This window comes from Castor canadensis, chromosome 4, assembly GCF_047511655.1.
Source record: "Castor canadensis chromosome 4, mCasCan1.hap1v2, whole genome shotgun sequence".
Classification (NCBI taxonomy): Eukaryota; Metazoa; Chordata; class Mammalia; order Rodentia; family Castoridae; genus Castor; species Castor canadensis.
The window spans coordinates 127,107,973-127,130,951 of record NC_133389.1 but is presented as its reverse complement, the minus strand read 5'-3'; the positions used below and the strand labels follow the sequence as shown (position 1 = coordinate 127,130,951).

The window sequence follows — 22,979 nt, the reverse complement described above, 5'->3', positions numbered from 1 at the left end:
ACTGGCTACTTTAAATGATACTACATTAGAAAATACAACAAAGCCAAATACACACCTAGATTTGAGGTTTGCCACCAATCTTTCTTGATATTTTGCAACCCCAAATAGTTTCTTAGACCCCCTTGGAAGCTATAGACAAGGATTTTTTAATGAGTAGCTTAATTTGTCATTTGTCTATACAGACAAAACAATTTAAGAAGGAAGAGAAATGCTTTGAAGTACTTAGTGCTTACATCTATCTTCTTAGATAAATCTGATTAGTAGCCAGGTCACAGGTAAACACAAGACAATTCTGTAAGAAATTGTGATCTGAACATTGAAGTGTTCAGAAAAGGCAAAGCCATTCTTCACTTTATAAATCATAATAATACCTAACACATGTTCCATGTACTTACCTTGCATCAGCTACCATACTAAGCATTTTATTATTTTACATGTACTTTCTCAGTCTTCACAACAACCCTGTGAAGAAGGTATTGTCTCCACTTACAGGGATAAAACTGATGCTTTAGCAGGTGCTATGTTATGGCCAGGATCCCTCCTCTGTTTGGTGTTCTTCAACCATGTTGTATATTGCCTCCTTTGCAAACTGATTCCCTATGAAGGCTTTAATTATAGAGATCCTCCAAATAAAATAAATTAACTGTTGAATTTTGTATATAAAACTTTATTTTGCATACAATTTCTTTCACTAAAATGGGCTCTGGCTTATTGATTTTTTTTTTTTTAGGACAAACCATGAGCTGTAGATCAATTAAAAATTACAGTAGATAGAATTCTGCTCCAACATATTTCCCAATTATTTCTTTTCTTGTGTCAAAATACTCTGTTAATCCACTTGGCACTTTGTATAAAACTGTACATACTAAATTAAATTAAACATTTCTATAAAAGACAGAGCACACTCAATGTTTTGCCACAGGTTGCATACCATTAATAGGAAAGAGAGAGAGTGAGTATTTTTTCAGGAAACTTTATTCCTCCTCTAATATGGCTCCACTTGGCTTCTCTGAAATTGTAAAATAACAGGAATGTTTTGTATGTCTGCTCCTTTGTTAAACCCACATACATGTCACATTGTAAATAGTGAGAGGATGTGGAGAAATGAGATCATAGAATGGATTCCTTTTAGATTAAGGAAGCATCCTCATGAGATTGAATTAAGAACAACTTCAGGTCAAAGGATCCACTTGGGAAAGGGTGCATGTGTAAATGGGTTCTGATATGTATTCTCATACTTATCTGCCTTTGGAAGATCTTGTTTGTTAATTTGTTGGAGGCAGGGGTTTAATATATTTTGTTTTGAGGCACAGTCTGATTTTATAGCCCAGGCTGGGCAAGAATTTGCTATGTTGCCCAAGCTGGCCTCAAACGTGTGATTGTCCTTCCTGCACCCCACCAATGCTGAAGAGTTCCTTTCTTACTGGCCTCACAAAATTTCAGTTCTATTATAAACTAAAACTTACTTTTCAGCTCAACAAATATTCTAAGTATGTAATTGAGAAGATCATTAAATGTACTGTTTTTTTTAATTAGCATATATTGATATGAATGCTATGGATATGAATATGATGGAATTTCATTATAATAACAGCTTCACCCCCAATACATTGATTTCTTTTCCCAGAATGCCTGGTTTTATTATACACACACACACACACACACACACACTCATTCCTCAGTATGCCCAGGGTACCTCACTTCTATCATAATACTTGCCAAGTTTTTTTAATTATTTGTTTGTCTTTTTTTTCCTTCTCCACTCCCTATACTCCTTTTTCAAGGTTTCATATCCAAGATCTAGTATAATGCTTACTAATATACATGGTTGCTTAATATGTATTTTTGCAGTCACTGTGCTCCAGTTTCTTTCAGTTATCTCCCTATCTACAAAGATTTAGATAGACAAGACTTCTTAGAAATAGAGACTTCATTTTTAAACAGAGCTCACATTCTTTACTCGAAGTCACTTTAATAGTATTTTTAACGCTACAGTAACTAGAATGGCCCACTCAGTGACAGGAGACAGTTAAGATTGGGGGCTAACATTTGAAGACCTTCTGTATTCAGAACACTTTAATCTTAACATTGCCCTCTGAGGGTAGGTATTATTTTTGTTGTAAGTGATTAAGCTGAGGCTTAGGAAGCTTAAATGGCTTTCCCAGGATCATATAGTTAGTTTACAATTAAACCATAATTTGAATTGACATTTGCCTTGTTCCAGAATCTCTGCTTTTTCTAGTGGTCCATACTATCTCCACAGGAAGATAAGATATTATAGCATTTCTTTTTTTTATCTTTGGATTAGTTCTCAACGTAGTTACAAGGTTTTTATTTTTTAGATTAATTCACACGCACTAAATTCTCTTTTAAAGTACACAATTCTGTGGTTTTTAGTATATTCACAGTGTTGTATCATCATCACTACCAATTCCAAAACATTTTCATCACCCCAAAAAGAAACCCACATCCATTAACAAACACTCCCCATTGCCTTCTCTGTTTGGCTCCTGGCATCCACCAACCTACTTTCTGCTTATTTGAATTTGCCAATTAAGGCTAGTTCATATAAATTGGATCATATACTATGTGGCTTTTGCGAATGGCTTCTTTTGCTTGACATAATGTTTAAGTGTTCATCCATATTGTAATGTGTATGAGCCATGCCTCCATCAAAAAGCCAGGTGTTTTTTTGCAGACCTGGTGTTTGAACTCTGGGTCTCATACTTGTTAGGCAAGCACTCTATCACTTGAGTCCCCCCATTATCTATGTTTTTATTTATAGCCTCCTACTGAGTATGAAGTAGTATCTCATCAGGATTTTAATTTGCATTCTTCTAATGACTAATGATAAACATCTTTTTATGTGTTTATTTCCCACTTATATATCCTAGAAGAAATTGTCTATTTAAATCCATTGCCTATTTTTAACTTTAAATTCTGTCTTTTTATTGTTGATGATATGATTCAATTTATATGATCATTTAAAGTAGTCAAACTCACAGATGCAGAAAATGGAACAAAGGATGCTAGGGACAAGAGGAAAGGGGAAGGCATAGAATTTCAGGTTTTTTTTTTTTTTCATTTTTCTTTTATTATTCATATGTGTATACAAGGCTTGGTTCATTTCTCCCCCCTGCCCCCACCCCCTCCCTTACCACCCACTCCACCCCCTCCCGCTCCCCCCCTCAATACCCAGCAGAAACTATTTTGCCCTTATCTCTAATTTTGTTGTAGAGAGAGTATAAGCAATAATAGGAAGGAACAAGGGGTTTTGCTGGTTGAGATAAGGATAGCTATACAGGGCATTGACTCACATTGATTTCCTGTGCATGGGTGTTACCTTCTAGGTTAATTCTTCTTGATCTAACCTTTTCTCTAGTTCCTGGTCCCCTTTTCCTATTGGCCTCAGTTGCTTTAAGGTATCTGCTTTAGTTTCTCTGCATTAAGGGCAACAAATGCTAGCTAGTTTTTTAGGTGTCTTACCTATCCTCACCCCTCCCTTGTGTGCTCTCGCTTTTATCATGTGCTCATAGTCCAATCCCCTTGTTGTGTTTGCCCTTGATCTAATGTCCACATATGAGGGAGAACATACGATTTTTGGTCTTTTGAGCCAGGCTAACCTCACTCAGAATGATGTTCTCCAATTCCATCCATTTACCAGCGAATGATAACATTTCGTTCTTCTTCATGGCTGCATAAAATTCCATTGTGTATAGATACCACATTTTCTTAATCCATTCGTCAGTGGTGGGGCATCTTGGCTGTTTCCATAACTTGGCTATTGTGAATAGTGCCACAATAAACATGGATGTGCAGGTGCCTCTGGAGTAACAGTCTTTTGGGTATATCCCCAAGAGTGGTATTGCTGGATCAAATGGTAGATCGATGTCCATCTTTTTAAGTAGCCTCCAAATTTTTTTCCAGAGTGGTTGTACTAGTCTACATTCCCACCAACAGTGTAAAAGGGTTCCTTTTTCCCCGCATCCTCGCCAACACCTGTTGTTGGTGGTGTTGCTGATGATGGCTATTCTAACAGGGGTGAGGTGGAATCTTAGTGTGGTTTTAATTTGCATTTCCTTTATTGCTAGAGATGGTGAGCATTTTTTCATGTGTTTTCTGGCCATTTGAATTTCTTCTTTTGAGAAAGTTCTGTTTAGTTCACATGCCCATTTCTTTATTGGTTCATTAGTTTTGGGAGAATTTAGTTTTTTAAGTTCCCTGTATATTCTGGTTATCAGTCCTTTGTCTGATGTATAATTGGCAAATATTTTCTCCCACTCTGTGGGTGTTCTCTTCAGTTTAGAGACCATTTCTTTTGATGAACAGAAGCTTTTTAGTTTTATGAGGTCCCATTTATCTATGCTATCTCTTAGTTGCTGTGCTGCTGGGGTTTCATTGAGAAAGTTCTTACCTATACCTACTAACTCCAGAGTATTTCCTACTCTTTCTTGTATCAACTTAAGAGTTTGGGGTCTGATATTAAGATCCTTGATCCATTTTGAGTTAATCTTGGTATAGGGTGATATACATGGATCTAGTTTCAGTTTTTTGCAGACTGCTAACCAGTTTTCCCAGCAGTTTTTGTTGAAGAGGCTGCTATTTCTCCATCGTATATTTTTAGCTCCTTTGTCAAAGATAAGTTGCTCATAGTTGTGTGGCTTCATATCTGGATCCTCTATTCTGTTCCACTGGTCTTCATGTCTGTTTTTGTGCCAGTACCATGCTGTTTTTATTGTTATTGCTTTGTAATATAGTTTGAAGTCAGGTATTGTGATACCTCCTGCATTGTTCTTTTGACTGAGTATTGCCTTGGCTATTCGTGGCCTCTTGTGTTTCCATATAAATTTCACAGTAGATTTTTCAATCTCTTTAATGAATGTCATTGGAATTTTGATGGGAATTGCATTAAACATGTAGATTACTTTGGGGAGTATCGACATTTTTACTATGTTGATTCTACCAATCCATGAGCATGGGAGATCTCTCTACTTTCTATAGTCTTCCTCAATCTCTTTCTTCAGAAGTGTATAGTTTTCCTTGTAGAGGTCTTTCACCTCTTTTGTTAGGTTTACACCTAGGTATTTGATTTTTTTTGAGGCTATTGTAAATGGAATTGTTTCCATACATTCTTTTTCCGTTTGCTCATTGTTAGTGTATAGAAATGCTAATGATTTTTCTATGTTGATTTTATATCCTGCTACCTTGCTATAGCTATTGATGATGTCTAGAAGCTTCTGAGTAGAGTTTTTTGGGTCTTTAAGGTATAGGATCATGTCGTCTGCAAATAGGGATATTTTGACAGTTTCTTTACCTATTTGTATTCCTTTTATTCCTTCTTCTTGCCTAATTGCTCTGGCTAGGAATTCCAGTACTATGTTGAATAGGAGTGGAGATAGTGGGCATCCTTGTCTGGTTCCTGATTTTAGAGGGAATGGTTTTAATTTTTCTCCGTTAAGTATAATGCTGGCTGTAGGTTTGTCATATATAGCTTTTATAATGTTGAGGAACTTTCCTTCTATTCCTAGTTTTCAAATTTCAGGTTTAAGATGAAAAAATTCTGGAGATTTGTTGCACAAAATGTGAGTATAATTAATACTGAACCATATACTTGGTAACATGCAGAACATTAAGATGGTAATTTTATGGGTTTTTAAAAATACCCAATTGACCATATTTATTTCTGTTGATGTGTATGTCTAGGTTTATGCCAGGCCACATAGCATTGAATACTTTAGTTATATAGAAGATTTTTAAATGAGGAACAGGCCAGACATGCAACTTTTTTCATCAAGATTATTTTGGCCATTCTTGATCCTTGTGTTTTCATTTGAATTTTAGGGTAAGCTTGACAATTTCTCTAAAAATATGGCAGCTGGAATTTTGGTAGGAGTTGCTTCGACTCTGTAGATCCAGTGGAGGAATCCCATCATCTTAACAATACTGTGTTTTCATTCACTAACATGAGTGTCTTTTCATTTACTCAGCTTCCATTTCCTTCACCAGTGCTTTGTAGTTTTCCATGCACGCATCTGACACATCTTTTCTTAATTACTTTTCTATCTCAGTTTAGTTTTTATCACTTACAGTCCCTTCCCAAATTTTGGCCAATCTCAAAAAGACTTGGCACTGAAGTTTCCATCATCTTACTTAATGGCACTGTGTTTCTTTGGTATACTACCACCAATGCAAAGACATGTTGTAATGTGGGAAGCGCTCGCTTTTCTTCCAGGCATCCTGTCCCCGTTCCTCCCCACGTATCACAATTTGTCTTTTGACTTCAATAATCTGGATGTGAAAGTCCAATCTCTGAGACCACCTATATTCCTGGAAAATTACACCTGTGATAGTTAAATCAAGATTTGTGGCTCTACAATCTATTCATATTTTGAATATAGACTACATCAGCCTGGTATTGTCCTCTCTGAGCAAAAATGAAAAAAAGATGGCTAATCTGGGGCCACAGGGCCAGAAATAATTTCATTTTGTGTATAAGGATCATAACATAGTTGAGAAACTTTCTTGCAGCTAACAGTTTTATAGTCTCAAGATACAAATATTGGCTTCATACCTCATGACAACTGTAATTACAGAATATTTCTGTGGGTAAATTTAAGACCAGAATATATAAAACTGCAAAGAACAGATACAGATTCAAAAATAGTGACTCTCAGACATCTCAAGGCAAAGTATTATAAGAATTAAATGCAAAGTCACACTTCTGGAGACATAAATTTAGGTTTTGTTTTGTTTTTTTTTAATAAAGCCCGGATTCACAGGTTGTCCACAAACCTGTGTTTTTGAGAAACACTGCTGTTAAGTTTCAAAAATGTGGCCACTTAGTGTCAACACAGCTTAACTTAGAAGGAAGTTAAGAGGCCCAAGATTCAGGGAGCATTTAAAAGTTTGAGGTGCTCATTTTGAATGAACCTTGAGATTGCTTAGTAGTCTGATGGTTCAGACTGGAATTGTAGTAGTTCAACTCATAGGGCACAACTTGAATGGAAATATTATGAATTTTTTGTTGCTATAACCTTATAGCAGTTAGGTTTTCCCTGAATTCTGTTGTGATTTTTACTTCACCATTGTAGATTTTTTGAAAAATTTAAAAAACATACCTCTAATAGTCAAGGCAGCTATAGTTTAGCTTACTAGTTTCTTTTTCTTTACTTTTTTAAAATTGCGTTACCAGGGTTTGAACTCAGGGCCTTATGCTTGCTAGACAAGAGCTCTTCCACTTGAGCCATGCCTTCAGTGTGGCTCACTAATTTCTAAAAGTTGATTTTGACAAAAGATGGGAAAACAGGATCTGTATTTGTAGGCATTGTGTGCTTCAAAATATTCTTTCACATAGTCTTTTTTTTATTTAAACAAAATTCAACTTAATTAATTTCTATTCATTGACCCACCCAACATTTACTGAACATCTTCTTGTGCCAGGCACTTTTCTGATAGTGTTGAAAATAGTGTTATTGATAAGATATTCAAAATATTCCTTGCCCTAATAATCGGACAAATGGGTCCATCAATGTTGGAATGAACATTAAGAACAATAAATTAAGGAAAAGGGTTGAGAGTGACAGAAAATGGGAAGGATCAGGCTGGTTTTTCTTGTTTTTTAATTTGTAGAAAAGTTACACTAAGCAGAAATCTAAAGGAAGAGCCTAAAGATTTCAGTGCTTATTCTTTTGCAATTTCTGGTGTTTGCTATAACATGATAGAATTTTCTGTCTGTAGAGGACCGGTCAATTAGTGAACTTTAGAGTGGTTAAAAAGAAGCGAAGTCTGTCTTCAGATGAAATCTTATACAGAAGTCCAACACCTGGTTGAAATGTAGGAATAGAGACTCCAAAACCCCACCCTTTTTCCTCCTAGCATCTTGGGAAATCTTTTAGGGAACTCAAAATAGGTGAAAACCTACTAACCAGTATGTAGATTAGTGAATTAAAGCTATATAGTGTTAAATAACCATCTGGAGTCACTCAACTAGTTATAGGTTGGGTATCCCTTATTGGATAAGGATTTTGGAATGCTTGAGACCAGAAATGTTTCAGATTTTAGTTTTTCGAATTTTGGAGTATTTGCATAAACTTGACTGACCAAGCATTTCTAGCTCAAAATCTGAAATACTCTTTATTCTGAAATTTTTTGAGCATCATGACACTCAATAATTTGAGGTTTCAGAGCATTTTGGATTTTCAGATTAGGGATACTCAACCAGAATTTGCTAGAGCTCTTTCTACATTATTATCCATTCAGAAATGTTTGAGCATCCACTTTGGACCAGGCACTGTGCTAGGAAGATTCTGTGTAGATAGCAGGGAACAAAAATACTGTCTTGACCTCAGGAACCTTATATATAGTAAGCCTGCCTTATTCACGGATTTATTACATGTGGTTATTTGTTGTTGTTTTTTGTACTGGGGCTTGAACTCGGGGCCTTCACCTTGAGCCACTCCACCAGCCCTATTTTTGTGAAGGGTTTTTCGAGATAGGGTCTTGTGAACTATTTGCCTAGGCTGGATATCCCCTTTGATCTCTGCCTCCTGAGTAGCAAAGATTACAAGTGTGAGCCACAGGCGCCCAGCTTGCATGTGGTTTTGATGAAGCACACTCAAAAAATAATAACAAGTAAAAATCAAAAGAAGTTTTAAAACCAAATATTTGTGATTGCTATGCACACATACCCAGCTCAGTTGACATGGAGAAGCTTTCAGTCAGTCCTGAATTATCATTAGTTGTATCATCTGTTGAGTGTTTCCCTGCCCTTAATTTTGTGAAAATCTGCCTCCTAAAAAGCAAATGTTGCCCAAAAAGCCAGGTAAAACCTAATGTGCATAATTAAGCGATAAAGTGAAATTTGAAAAGTAGAATGACTTTAGCAGTAGTTGGGTGGTATTATGGGAAAAATGATTCAAGCATCTGCAGTACAGCACTGAACTGTAAACATCCTGAGTATTCACGGTTTTTCTTCAACAGCAGTTGCCTTGGAATGATGTACCTGCTGTCTACTATAATCCCAGCATTTGGGTGAATGAGGCAGGAGGATCAAAACTTCATGTCTAGTCTACATAAGCGAGACCCTGTCTCAACAACAAAAAAAGGTTTTTCTGTAATGGAAGGCAACTTGTAGAGTAGAGTGCAATGTAGTGATAGCACCTATCCATTTAGGAGCTGAGGGAAAGTTCTGAGGAGTCTGTATCTTAAAGAATAAATTGAAGTTAAAGAGGAACTTCAGTCACATTCTTAGATAAGGGTACCTCCCAAAAAGCATCAGTATCAGGATATCTTCAGGTATAAATAACAAGGAGGATAATCCTAGTATATACTAAGACCCAAGGTAGTTTTTCTTCTAGGATGTTGAATTGAATTCATTGAGATTATCAGGAATAAGTTTTTCCCTCTTTCCCTACTTCCATTCTTCTGGTCACAAAAGGCTGCTACTAGAGTTCCAACAGTAAGATCCAGATGATGTCCAGCAGCGATCCTCTTTTTAAGAGCCAAATTAATATTTTGAAACCTTGTCCTGGAGCCCCTACCAGGCTTCCCCTTGGGCCCCATCAACTTTATTGATCAGAACTAGTTCACATACCTATCTCAAACAATTTGCCAGCTAGAAAATGGAAACTGATTGACTCAAATTAGTTAGAATTCACCCTCAGATATCCTTTCCACATGTTTATTCTTCTGTGTATTTTTGTTTTGTCTTGGCAGTTCGAGCCCTGGGGTTTTAATTCAGGGCTTTGCACTTGCTAGGCAGGTGCTCTATCTACCATTTGAGATGTGCTTCAAGCCCTTGTTCTTTTTTTTAACTGGATCCTTTTTGCTAAACATAGGAAGTGTTTCCATATAGTTGTTACATGTTCATCACATGTACATTAATTGTACATGTTATCATTTGTAAGCATATTGAGAGTTAAATAAATCCTAGAGTTATAGTGAGGCCAAAGTGCTAGGATAAATGTATTCTAGTTGTTCTAATTTGTTTTTCAGGTTGCCTGCTTGTCATAATACCTGTCATTTCAATTTTGTGATATCCTTCCACTTATCAGAGTTAGAAAGCTTGTTAGTTCTCAAAACAAATCCTGAAATTATATTTATTTGCTATAAAAGTAATTCCTATTTCTCTAGAATTTATTTCTTTCCACACACCTCCTAGTAACTGCAAAATGAATGGGACTTTTCAAACAGTGGTTCTATGAGTCCTTGTAGAATTCAATTTATGGCAATAATCCTTTCACTTGATATGAACTCAGATTTCACAAAGTCTTCACTGCTGAAATTACTTCTCATATTCTGAATCTAGACCCCAAAACTAACTTATTACAGATGTTTTTTCCACATACTGAGGCTTATTAGGATAAAAGAGGCATTACAGGGTATCGTGGTAGATGCCTGGAATCCTAGAACTTGGGAGGCAGAGGTAGGAATATTGCAAGTTTGAGGCCAGTGTATACTACATAACAAAACCCTGTCGCAAAAAAGAGGAGAGATAGAATTATTTCTTATAAAGCAAGAAACCGTTGACCATAGTAATGCTATCAAAACTAGCTAATTGTTTTTGCTGTGTACCTGATTCTATCATTCCTGTTCTTCTATATCGGTGGACTAGGTAGTCAGCATCTATCTGCTTAGTTATCAGTTGGTCTGCATAGTCATCTCAGACATTTTCATGTGCCATGAATTCAGTGAAATACTTTTATAAGGACGAAAGTCCTGTAATTCAGTGCTTCTGAAAATGTGACACGTATATAGATTACCTAGGGATCTTATTAAAATTCAAATTTTAGTCTGGGGTGTGGCCCAAGATTCTGCATTTTTAACAAGCACTGGGGTGATGTTATTTTGCTACACTGAGTAGTAAAATAGTCATTGTTATTCTATACAGTCTCATTAAGTCAGGCAAGAACACTGAAACTTGAAGTCTCTCACATGTATCCAGGTGAGACTTTTAGAAGAAGGATTAAATTTCCAGACACTAGTCAGACTTTTTTTTAACTACTGACTTCCTTAATAACCTCCATTCAGAGAATGTTTATAATTGTATATAGTTGTATTTTAATAATCTTATCCAACCAAAAAATTTTGGAGTTGATAATTCTGGATTTTCTAGAGGTAATTTTTTTTTTACTTTAAAAGTATATTATTGATGATATATATTTAAGTTTGTATATTTGTGGTATACATTTTGTGGCAGGCCAGGTGTGGTGGTACACTCTGTAATCCCAGTATTTGGGAGGCAAAGGCAAGAAGATTTTAAGTTTGAGGGCTGCCCAGCTCAAGTTAGTAGTGAAACTATCTAAAATAGCAAAATGCAAAACTAAAAAGAGATGAGGACATCGCTTTAGTTCAATTCCAAGTACTGAAAGAAGAAGGAAAAAAAAAACGTTTTATTGCATGTCCCAGTATATTTGTTGACATTTGTAAAATAACTGGATTAATTAAATAATGTTTATATAATCTTTACTATTTTTTTGTGGAGTTTGAACTCAGGGCCTTGCACTTTCTAGGCAAGTGCTCTACTGCTTGAGCCATGCTCTCATCCCTTTCTCATGCTATTTTAGATAGGGTCTTACTGCTAACTTGGCCTGGGCAGGCCTCAAACTTGAAATCTTTCTGCCTCTTTCTCCTGAGTAGCTGGAATTACAGCATGAATTGCCATGCCTGGCCTGCAAAAAAAAACTGGCTCAAGTGCTAAAGCAGTTGACTAGCAAAAATAAGACTGTGAGTTCAATCTCCAGTACCACCAAGAAAAAAATTTTACAGTACAAGCATATTAATATTTTATAAAGGCTCTGAGAAACAAATAATGTGCAAAGACTTTTGATTTTCCTTCAACATCTCCTCCTCCTGTCCTATAGAAATGTACATCTTAGCCAGGCATGTGGCCACCATGATATATTTTGCAGCCTTCCTTGAGGTTTAATGCTGGATATTGAATTGTTAAAAGAAGTATCTGTGAAACTATTTTTTGTCCTCTGCTTTACTGTTCTATCATCCTCTTACCTGGTCTATTTGAGACCATCTTGGATCTTTGGTGACAGCCAATGCATGGTGAAGCAAGAAGTACAAAGAAGCCTGTGTATCTAACAGCACAATTCTCCTTAACAGCCCTGAGCATTGGATGAGAGAAAAATAAAGCTTCTTTTTGTTCATGCCACATGCAACAACAACAACAACCAAAAAAAAAACTTATACCACAAACAACCTACAAACTGAAATATATGTCATCAATAATAGTCTTTCAATGCTGGGTGCCAGTGGCTCACCCCTGTTATTCTACGTACTTAGGAGGACCACAGTTCAAGGCTGGTCCAGACAAATAGTTCATAAGACCCTATCTCCAAAATAGCCAGAGCAAAAATGGGCTGGAGGAACTCAAGTAGTTCCTGCTTTGCAAGTGCAAAGCTCCGAGTTTAAACCCCACACTCAATACCAGTACAACCAAAAAAGAAAAAGAAAAGAAAAACTTTCAAAGTAAAAAAAAAAAACTTAGCTATAGAAAATCCAAAATTTCCATGGTCACTTGAACTATGCCCCAAGCTCTTTTTTGCTTTTTAGTTATTTTTTGTCCTGACTCAGACTGTGATACATACAGCCTCCCACATAGTTGGGATGACAGAGACATTCCATCACGCCTAGCTTGTTTTGTTGAGATGGGCTCTCACTAACTTTTTGTCCAGACTGGTATCAAACTGCAGTTTGATTGCAGGCATGTGCCACCATGCCCAGCCTGTTTATATAATCTTTAGGAAAAATAACCTTACCTTCCATTAGCTTTACCTTTTTCTTTTTTTTTAGGAAACTGTAAGCTGGCCTTAATTTACAGTGATAGTGTTTGGAAAGGGAAAAGAGAATGGTCTTATTATGAAGTCCTTCTTTGAGTCTCTGAGCAGTTGTAATAGAAGTAAGTGTAAACCTACAAGGAAGGAGAATAGAAATGACCTCAGTGTGTATCAGTGCCCTCTGGATTAATTGTATATACATACTATGGACAAAATAAGAGATGCTAGCTTAGTAAAGGACTGGTCCTTAATGACATAGACTGAATGGTGATTAGTCACTGATTTTACCAGCCTGAAGCTTCCTTTTTGTAAGTGTATCATTTTCTGAATATTGGTCTATGGTTCTATAAATTTCAGTCATATTCAGTCAGAAGCAAAATGTCACTGCTGATTTTAAAAAAGTGAAAAAGACATAAGTTCACACAAAAACTGAAGTGTTTATTAGGGATTAATAATTCTGTATGTCACATTTTTTAAAGATTTTAAGTATACTTTAATGTTGCAAAGTAGAATAAACAGATTGGAGAGAATTCTAACATTCAGTAAAGGTACCATAAATGCTAATATAATTTGGATTTAGTGCTGGATTTTCAGCATATATACTCTGAATTTGAGTGGTCAGGGGTAGTAGAAAGCTAGAAGAGCATAAGGTATAGAAAAGAAGACACTGAAGAAAGTTCTTATTAACCAGGCATTGGTGACTCCATACCTATAATCCTGGCTACTTGTAGGGGGTTGAGATCAGGAGAATCATAGTTCAAGGCCAGCCCAGACAAATAGTTCCCAAGACTCCATCTCCAAGATAACGAGAGCAAAATGGGTTGGAGAGATGACTCAAGCAGCAGAGCACCTGCTTTGTAAGTACAAAGCCCTGAGTTCAAATCCCAGTCCCAAAAAGAAAAAAGGAGAAGAAGAAAGCTCTTATTAAAGTATGCTAGAGAGGGCAATTTTGGGGGCATATTTTAAGTTAGAAGAATTTGGTTTTGTGGGAAAATATCACTATTGGGATCTTCCTAGTCCCTTTGTAAAGGTAAGAATTGTGTTTGAAACCTGCTGTGGTTGGATATATGTGTATATATAATGTCCGTGTACCTTATGCTTGAGTCAAAGTGTAAATACATTTCTTACTGTTGATGGTGGGCAAAATTTGAAAGCCATTGTATTAGGACTCTATAAAATGAGGATTTAATTCTAGTATGGAGAACTTTAAAGTGAGATGGTAGACTGAGCCAAAACAGAAAGCTCCCTTCTTGTTTCTAATATAAACACCAGATAAAATAACCACAAAAGGGTGATATTGCCAGGTGTGGTGGTGAGTACCTGTAACCCAAAGCCAGTCTGGGCTACCTAGTGAGACCCTGTCTAAAAAAGGGGGGGTGATATTGATGGTGTTGTGGTAGTGTTAGAACACACATCAGGACTGGAAGACAGAATTGGGACTCTACCTACCAAAAATAAGAAGGAAACTCAGTGACAGGAATAGAATTTACAGTGGATGGCCCTCAAAGAAAACTAATCTGATGGGTAGTTTTAGAAGCTTTAGTATCCATACGGGAAAACAGTCAAGTTACAGGTACTGGAACTAGCTCACTCATAAAGCCTAGAAGAAGCTGCTGCCCTGTCCGTGATTAGATACTAAAAAGGTACTCTCAGCTCTTCCAAACAAGAAAAAAACTGTTATTCTCAGGATTTTGAGATTGGGCCTGAACCATGGTATAGAAACACTAAGCCTAAAAATAATTAAACCAACCCCAAATCTTTCCCTTAAAGAAGCCAAACTTTGCCATAGACCCATCTCAGCTCAGGGGCCACTGGACTCCTTTGAAACATGACTGCTGCCAAAATGTCCACACACACCAGTGTCCTGAGAGGTTACTAACAGATGACAAATGAGGACACAGGAGGAATTAAACCCAAAAAGCTAGATGTGTGCAAAGCAATCTGAAAGAAACTTTTAAATTGTGTCAAACAGGACAAAGAATTCATTAAATAAGAATAAAATATTACCCAAAAAAGCAGGTACATTTGAAAAGGCTACAACCAGAATTTTTAATAATAAAATTAGTTATGTAGGGCTAGCGCTGTAGCTCACTGTTACAGTGCTTGCCTAACATGCATGAGGTCTTGGATTCCGTCCCCCATACCACAAAAACATAAATAAAATGAATATATAGGAAAAGAAACCAACCCTAACTAACCCTAAGGAAAATGAAATTTTAGAATTTGGAGTTTCACCATTGGCTAAGAAGTTCAGATAATAAAATGTAAGTTTTAGATACAATTTTTTTGGAATTTAATACTAAAGATCTTACTCTGCCTAAGAATCTTAACAGATCACAACCTGCCAGTGTATCAGAGTATCTCCTTTTTAGTCTTACAACTAGCTATTTTGTTCTCTTAGAAGGGGGAAAACTATAACTAATGGCAGTCCTTCCATTTGACTCTCACAAGACAAACATGGCTTTGGCTTCTTGTCGAGAAGGATGGCTCCTCTTGCAATAAAGTCTTTATAGTTTAACTCTTTGGGAGTGTACTGTCCTTACTGGTTCCTCTCTCCCTTCGCCTTACATAATTTGACATTCTATGATAGTACATCATTATTTTAGTTACTAGCAATTGAATAGCTTTCTCTAGACATTTGCTAACATTTGTACATGAAGTTTATTATTCAGTGACTCTGATGGAATGTGCTTGGAATTGTTTTTCTAGTAGTGGCAACTGAGTTCAACTTTAATTTTCCGTATCCCTTATGTGCCAATAACACACTTTTGAGGTCACTAGCTATAGTTTGTAGCAAGAGAATAGATATTTTTTCTGTAAAAGGTAACTGGTCCCTACGGGATTCAAACTTGTGATGTTGGCCTCATTATACACTTTTGTAACCATTACACCTAATAGATATATCATATGGATTTCCATCTATAATCTTGAAATTGAGTTTCATTCTTTGATTACCCAAGGCTTATTTCAAATATGTAATTAAAAATCACTTTGGGACATTTCTCACTTTTGTTTGATAGTGAAAGTCACAAAAAAGTAAAGCAGAGAGCCAAAGAACCTAACTCACTTTTCATCTTCCCTGTGTTGACTATGACAGTGAAAGTCACAAAAGTGAAGCTTGCAGGCAAAGAGCCTAACTCACTTTACGGAGAGTGCTACGGACCCTTTTTCTTCTGTGAGGCTATAGCAGGTCTGATGTCAGTCACTTTAGAGACCTTTAGACCTTAGTGCTCATTTACTGCTAAAACGTACCCGCTCTGCTTCTGCATTATGAAGATCATCTGTCAACACTTTGAGATATTCGCCTTTGTTATTAAGCTTGTGATGCTCTACACTGTCAGGTTTTTTTGCCAATTATAGTTAAGGTACAATGGTGTATTCACCAGATCAAAGTCTTACATTGGCGGTAGAGGAATGATTTGTAAGTCTTTATTCATCTGAACTGTACAATAGAACACCTGAGGAATGCAAATAATCCTTCTGAGGGCTCTGCAGGAAAGGCTGCTAAAATGACAGGGTAGAACTATTGTTATTCTGAATTGATGTTTTAGCCAAAGTAATTATTTCTTATCTTGTTTCATAATAAGATAAGTTTTATTAGTTATGTTGACCATATTTATGAAGAAAAATGTATGTGATATTGTTATATTATCCATACGCATGGGCTTGTTTTATTTCACTTTCTTTGAATCTGTATCTGGTGTGTGATCTGCTCTTTTAAATTCCATATTTGACTCTAACTTATATAATAAAAGTATGTTACTAAACCATTGATAATAACATTTTAATATAGGGTTGTGTTCGAATAGTATAAGTCTATAAAGTAACTTAGAATGTCATGATGTTAGGCAAAAGTACCAATATAAATTTTACCCTTTTTTTTCTTTCATCCTGTCCTAAATAATTTTGGATGAAAATTATTCAAAACATATTTGATGATTCAAATATGTTTTGAATCTAATTTTAAAGGCCATATACTTTATTCCAAGATAAATCTCAGGGATTGGTCTATTTTTTAGGATGTGAATGGAAGGAAATGAGTGTTATTGTGAAGATCAAAAACTACTAATAACATTAAAAAAGTAGTTACTTTGTATAAGAAACATTAACAAACTATTATGTGAATTATTCATTCCTTTCTCCTATCTTAAATCCTATTCTCAATTTTCTAATAACTGTGAGCCCCTGCCATTTTGTTTGATAGTTGAGTTTTGATGAGTTTGATAGTTGAGTTCAATTTTGTTTTTCTTTTTCCATAAAAGTGGCAAATATTTACACTAATTATTTAAAAGATTTCTGCCATGGTATTTTGCCATAAGAACTATTGAAATGTTGATCTCAATATAGGACTATAACATACATTAAAATTTTAAATATAGGCAAGGTTCAGCAGCTCACACATGTAATTCTAGCTACTCAGAGGTGGAATGTGGAAGGATCGCAGTCACAGTTCAATGCTAACCTAGGCAAAAGTTAGTGAAACCCCCATCTCAACCATTAAACTGAGGGTAGTGGTACACACCTGTTATCCTGGCTACACAGAGGCGTAAATCAGAGAGTGTAGGCTAACCTGGCAAAAGTGCAAGTCTCTACTTCAAAAATAACTGCTTTTTATATTTTTGCTTTAGAAAGGGATGGGGCATGGCTTGGCAGTAGCTCTACCTGACCAGCAAGCATGAGTCCCTGAGTTCAAACCTCAATACCTCTAAAACAAAATTTTAATACACATTTCCATTGAATCTACAGTCAGATCTATATGAAATATAGGTCCAAAATCCAAGGGGTATATGCTATGATTATCTGAGGAAGTTAATAATAGCAACTACTGCTAAATATTTACTATTTGCAGGCATTATTTTTCTAGATTCTTTGTAATATAATATGTACTGTTACCTCCATTTCTACAGATGAGAAAAATGAGGTTTAGAAAAAGATGTAGTAACCTGCCCAAGAATTAAAAACTAGGATTGGAACCTTTTAGTTATAGCTGCTATATTTATTTCATTTATGTTCTAATTGCTACTTTACCAAAATACTCCATACTTCAGAAGGTGGGGGGGAAGACTCAATACTGCTTTTCCAAGTAACAAGTAGTATCAGTTTCCTAACTGATTTGGCTTTCCAAGTCTTTTGTGATTAAAGAATTTATTTCCTCTGCAGTTTTATTTTTCATGATCCTACAAAAGTCAGGTTCAGAAGAACAGTGTGTAAGTCTGTATTTTTGCTTTTTTTGTTGTTGTCGTTGACAAAAACCTCCCTCAAAACCAGTAACAGGCTTAACTTCTAGTTTAAGAAGGAACTAAACAAGGCATGTAGGTATCTGGGTGGAACTAATTACTTATTTTTCAAGGGCTCCGCAAAATTACCTGGTCTGATTCCTGTACAAACAGAACTTTTATATATTCTCTTCTTTAAATATACTTTTTAAAGAAAGTAAAAAATCATAAATTTAAGGTACAAGTGTTAATGCTGAACAAATTTATTGTAACTTTAAAAAGTTTTTAAATATTTCTAAAATAGTTCCTATAGATTATGTGCTAAAGTAAAACTAGATTATGGTAAAATACTGTGGTATATACCTGAAGCAATTGCTGTCTGTTAGTGTCTTGACCTTGGAAAGCAATACACAAAAAGATGGCATCATAAAACCGTGCAATTCTTATGAATATGTATGTGCTACTTGATAATAATGAATGTGGTACAGTCATGCATGCACTACAAGATAATGTTGTGCCCTTTTTTGTCTACAGGTTGATAAAAATTAAAGAGTGGGTGGACAAGTATGACCCAGGTGCCTTGGTCATTCCTTTTAGTGGGGCTTTGGAACTCAAGTTGCAAGAATTGAGTGCTGAGGAGAGACAGAAGTATCTGGAAGCGAACATGACACAAAGGTTAATTAGCATTCATTTTCCCTACACTTTATTATCAACTATTTCCTTGCAGTAATTTAATTGCTTGCGCTGATAGAATAATAAATGACAGAGTAATTACCATTATAAAGAAGGAATCTTCTCCTTTCTTTACCATGAGACAGAGTGAAAAGATTTATTTTAAATTAAGTTTTTAACTGTCATCTGTCATCTCTGTTCAGTGTTTTAATTATAACATAGGTATTAGTTATGTATATTTTTGAGGAGGGATGATCGCCAAAACTCTTTCGTCATGTCCAGTGGGGGAGGGGAAAGGGTGCTCACTTGCCTTAATTTTTTCTGAGTAACAGTAATATATTGTCAGAACCTTGGATTTCAATCAATCAAATAATTTTGCTTTCATAGCCCAGGACCTGGAAATAATTAATATTGGATGAAAATAGTCATAGGCTGGGTAGATCTAATTTTTCTTTTTTTAATAGTAATTCAAAAGATGTCTTTAGGCTAATATAATTAAAGCCAATTTTAACAGGGATGGTTTTCAAAATAGTCCCTTGCTTTCTGATGTCTTCAAGTATGTTATGAAAGATATATGGTCATTTAACAATATCTTTTAACATTAACTGCTTGAGATGAATAATTTTAGGTCTATATCAATCTCTGGCAGAGTCAACTTATGTGTTGAGTGAATTTGTTTCATTTTATTTCAGTGCTTTGCCAAAGATCATTAAGGCTGGGTTTGCAGCACTCCAACTAGAATACTTTTTCACTGCAGGCCCAGATGAAGTGCGTGCATGGACCATCAGGGTAAGATTCATACTTATTCATCAGCTATATCCAGTTCCACACTATTGAATTCAGATTGATATCACTGACTTTGAAGTTTGTCATGGTGGCGGTTAGCTAGTCATTACAGATGAGGTTTTTGTCCAGGATAACTTTAATTATTTGTGAGCTGCTGAACAGTGAAAGTGGAGCGGCATTGATTGAGGCAGGTAACAATTGATTCTGCCTATTACATAGTCTGAATTTCTTCATCCTGTAGGATCTGTCTACCCTCCTCCTGTGGTCAGAGATAAGACGTACCAGTATTGTGCTTGCTTAATCTGTGTGACTGGGTTTGTCTGCAGTGAAATTGATGTTGCTTTTCATTTTGTATTCGCTAAGTTTGTTTGGGTTGCGGGTGGTTCTTTCCTCCTTTGCTTTGCTCGGATTACATTTTCAGCAATAAAAGCAATATGACATCATTATGCTCCTCATAGATACACAGTTGGACTCAAAAAGCTGAACTCAATGTGTAATAATTCATGCCTTTTTTTTGACTCATGGAAGTGATACTTATTTTTAGTGTTATATGTTTAATCTTCTTTAAAAATGTGATGTGTGTTTCAAATATTAGTGCATACAGAATTCAGCAAGAGAGAATGGCTAATTTATTCCCAGAGGACAATAGAAACTGAATTATAATAGTTTGCTTTTGAATATAAATATATTGTAATACAGTAGTTACTATTGAAAAATATTTTGTAATATATGTAATCCTAAGTAGTATATTATAGAATATAAAAATAATGACAGAACTTTTAGATTCAGTGTCTCATCAAATTGTTGTATTTTTTAAAATATATACTATGTGATAAATTTTAGAGCTGCTTTGATTTCTGTCTTCAGTGACTACTGTTACATTTATTTTTATTTAATACAGATAGAAACATAGAAGCAATTGAATATAATGTTAGATATGCCTTTGTGAATGTGAGGCTCACTTTTATCTCCTCTCTCTTTTGTATATTAAAAAACATGATTGATTTCTAACCAAGGTCCTTTTATATAAATTTTAAAAATAGTGTCAAAGCAAATCCAAGTTGGCAAACAAATTGTCAGTGTTTATTTTTACTATATATTTTAAAGATTATTTTAAAGCTTTAAAACTTCAAATGTAAGTATGTGAAGCAGGAAAGAGAGCATGCTCTAGGCTTGAAAATGTGAAAGCTGGTTTATCTTAAGACTGATTGTAAGTATCCATGATTTAATGTGCCAAGATATTTAGTCAGGTAAGCATCACTGAGTCGCCATATTAACCCAATACATCTTTTATTGTAAAAACTGTGCTTTATAGTGTCAGACTCCTTATCACTTTAGCATGCTTTATTAAGCAGCCTTTAGGTCACCATTATTTCTCAAATTTCTTTCTATGGTTGTGTGTGTCTGGAATGTATGTCCTTGTAATTTAACATATGAGGTAATTGTAAGGCATTTCTCTTCCTATCTCAACTTCAGTTTCCTTCATGAGATTTAGAGGCAAGGATGTAGTATGCAAAATATTCAAAAATCTTACTATTAAAATTTCTTGAGAATTTCAGAATCATTTGCTGAACGAAGATTATTGGATTTGTTGGAAATGTTCCTTTCAATATTGATTTTTATATGTTCTTTAGATGAGCTGAAATTTTGAAGACTTACCTTTTTTTAATCATTGATAATTCAGCTTGAGAGTTACTTAAAAATCTTTATTTTTTTTCCACGGTGAAGAATAGAAAATCGAAATGAAACCTACACCAAAACCAGACCACTGCATCTAAATCAATAAATTCATGGATGTCTGTTAGGAAAAACAAAGCTACACTTCTTTAATGTCTGCTGATGTATCTGTGCTACGTCTGCTACATAGATAGTGCCCAGTGTTGAAAATGTGCTAATTATACCTGACATCTTCAATGGTATTAAAACTAAGTTTTAGTTGAGCCAATTGCAGATCTGAAAAAGAAACTCCACACTTACAATCAATATCTTAAATGCAATTAGTTTTCTCTGGTCTTTATTTTCAAAGAAAGGGACGAAGGCTCCTCAAGCTGCAGGAAAGATTCACACGGATTTCGAGAAAGGGTTCATTATGGCTGAAGTAATGAAATACGAAGATTTTAAAGAGGAAGGCTCTGAAAATGCAGTCAAGGTAGGGAATTATTTTATTTACATAGTTCATAATTCTTGCACTAATGTGAAGATATCCATGATGAGAATGAATGACAGTTGTCTTTTAAACTGTGTAGGATAAAATAAAATAATTATCAGGATTTAGAATTGCTATCAAGTGAAGAGCTATTCACATGCTTTTTTTAAGGACTGTGAATTGTCAGTGGTTATGTAGAGTTTTCTTCTATAACTGAAAATAAAAATAAACTGATTTTAAGTCATTGTAAATAATTTCAAAGAATTTGATCACTGATAGCCAAAGAAAAATTATACTAATAACATTTGAATAGCTGAAATAGAAGTTGTATATACTTATGATCAAGCCAAGAAAAGGAATAGAAATCTAGTTAAATAAAACCTATTGTTGCTGAAACTCCATGGTTTTATTTTTGTTGTTTTTGTTTAAAAGAGCTTTGGGAATTTGATTTGCTTTCTCAACACTAGAGGGCAGGTCCAAAATTGTGCTTTATTTTAGCTAGTAAGTGTAATTTAATTTGCAGATATTCATAGTGAAACAGTCTTATACAAAAGTAGTAAATGACTTTTTAATGTAAATTCTATTGCAAAATTAATATTTTGCTCATTAGATTTTACATAGAGAAATCTAGTAATCTCCAATTAATAAATATGTCCCCTAAATTTGACGTTGTAGGAAGGCAAATTTAATTTAATGTAATTTAATATTTGAAGACTACCATAGAAAATCTTAGGGAACTTAAAGAGGATTCTCTTGTGTTTTCTATTTCATAATTTGAAAGTAATCTGAAAAGTTTATTTCAAATTTGGTTTATTCTCACTGGTTTCATTAGAATGGTTATATTGGACAGCAGGACTTTAATAGAACTATTGGACTTTCAGAAAGATGATGGGAAAATCTTGATATAGTTGGTTCAGCATTGAATGAGAGCTATTTTGATTTTTAAAAAGAGCAGAAGTTACAGTTTATAACTAAACAAAGTCATTAATTTTCCGGTGGTATCATCTGTATTGATATACATAAGCATGCAAATATTGAGATTGAGCTTTGTCATGAATACTAATTAGATTTGAAAATAATCTCAAATTGTTTGTCAGCATACTACTAATCATGTTGGCATATATTTTTTAATAAAGATAAAAATTAAGACATTTTCTGTTACTAGAATTCAGAGATAAGATGCTTCTTTTTCATATTCTTACGTAAGTCTGTTTGACCATCTTTAGTGGATTCTATGTTGTAATAAACATAGAGTACATGAATTGTGAATACTTTCTTTAACAATTCAGAGAAACTATAAGGTAGGGTAAAATAATATTTCCTGTATATAAGAATAGTTAACACTAACTAGGAACTTTATATTATAAATCGGAA

The 22,979-nt window shown here is 34.9% G+C and overlaps 1 protein-coding gene across 2 annotated transcripts in view; it reads left to right on the top strand.

Annotated features, from left to right (window-relative positions):
- The window catches only part of Ola1 (Obg like ATPase 1), a 159,944-nt gene that overhangs the window by 134,548 nt on the left and 2,417 nt on the right, over nt 1-22,979 (top strand). For both annotated transcript variants that reach the window (XM_074071127.1, XM_074071126.1), the window contains 3 exons: nt 18,536-18,676; nt 19,366-19,462; nt 21,486-21,608. In XM_074071127.1, coding sequence (XP_073927228.1) covers nt 18,536-18,676; nt 19,366-19,462; nt 21,486-21,608 — 361 coding nt within the window. The remainder of the gene's footprint in view (nt 1-18,535; nt 18,677-19,365; nt 19,463-21,485; nt 21,609-22,979) is intronic.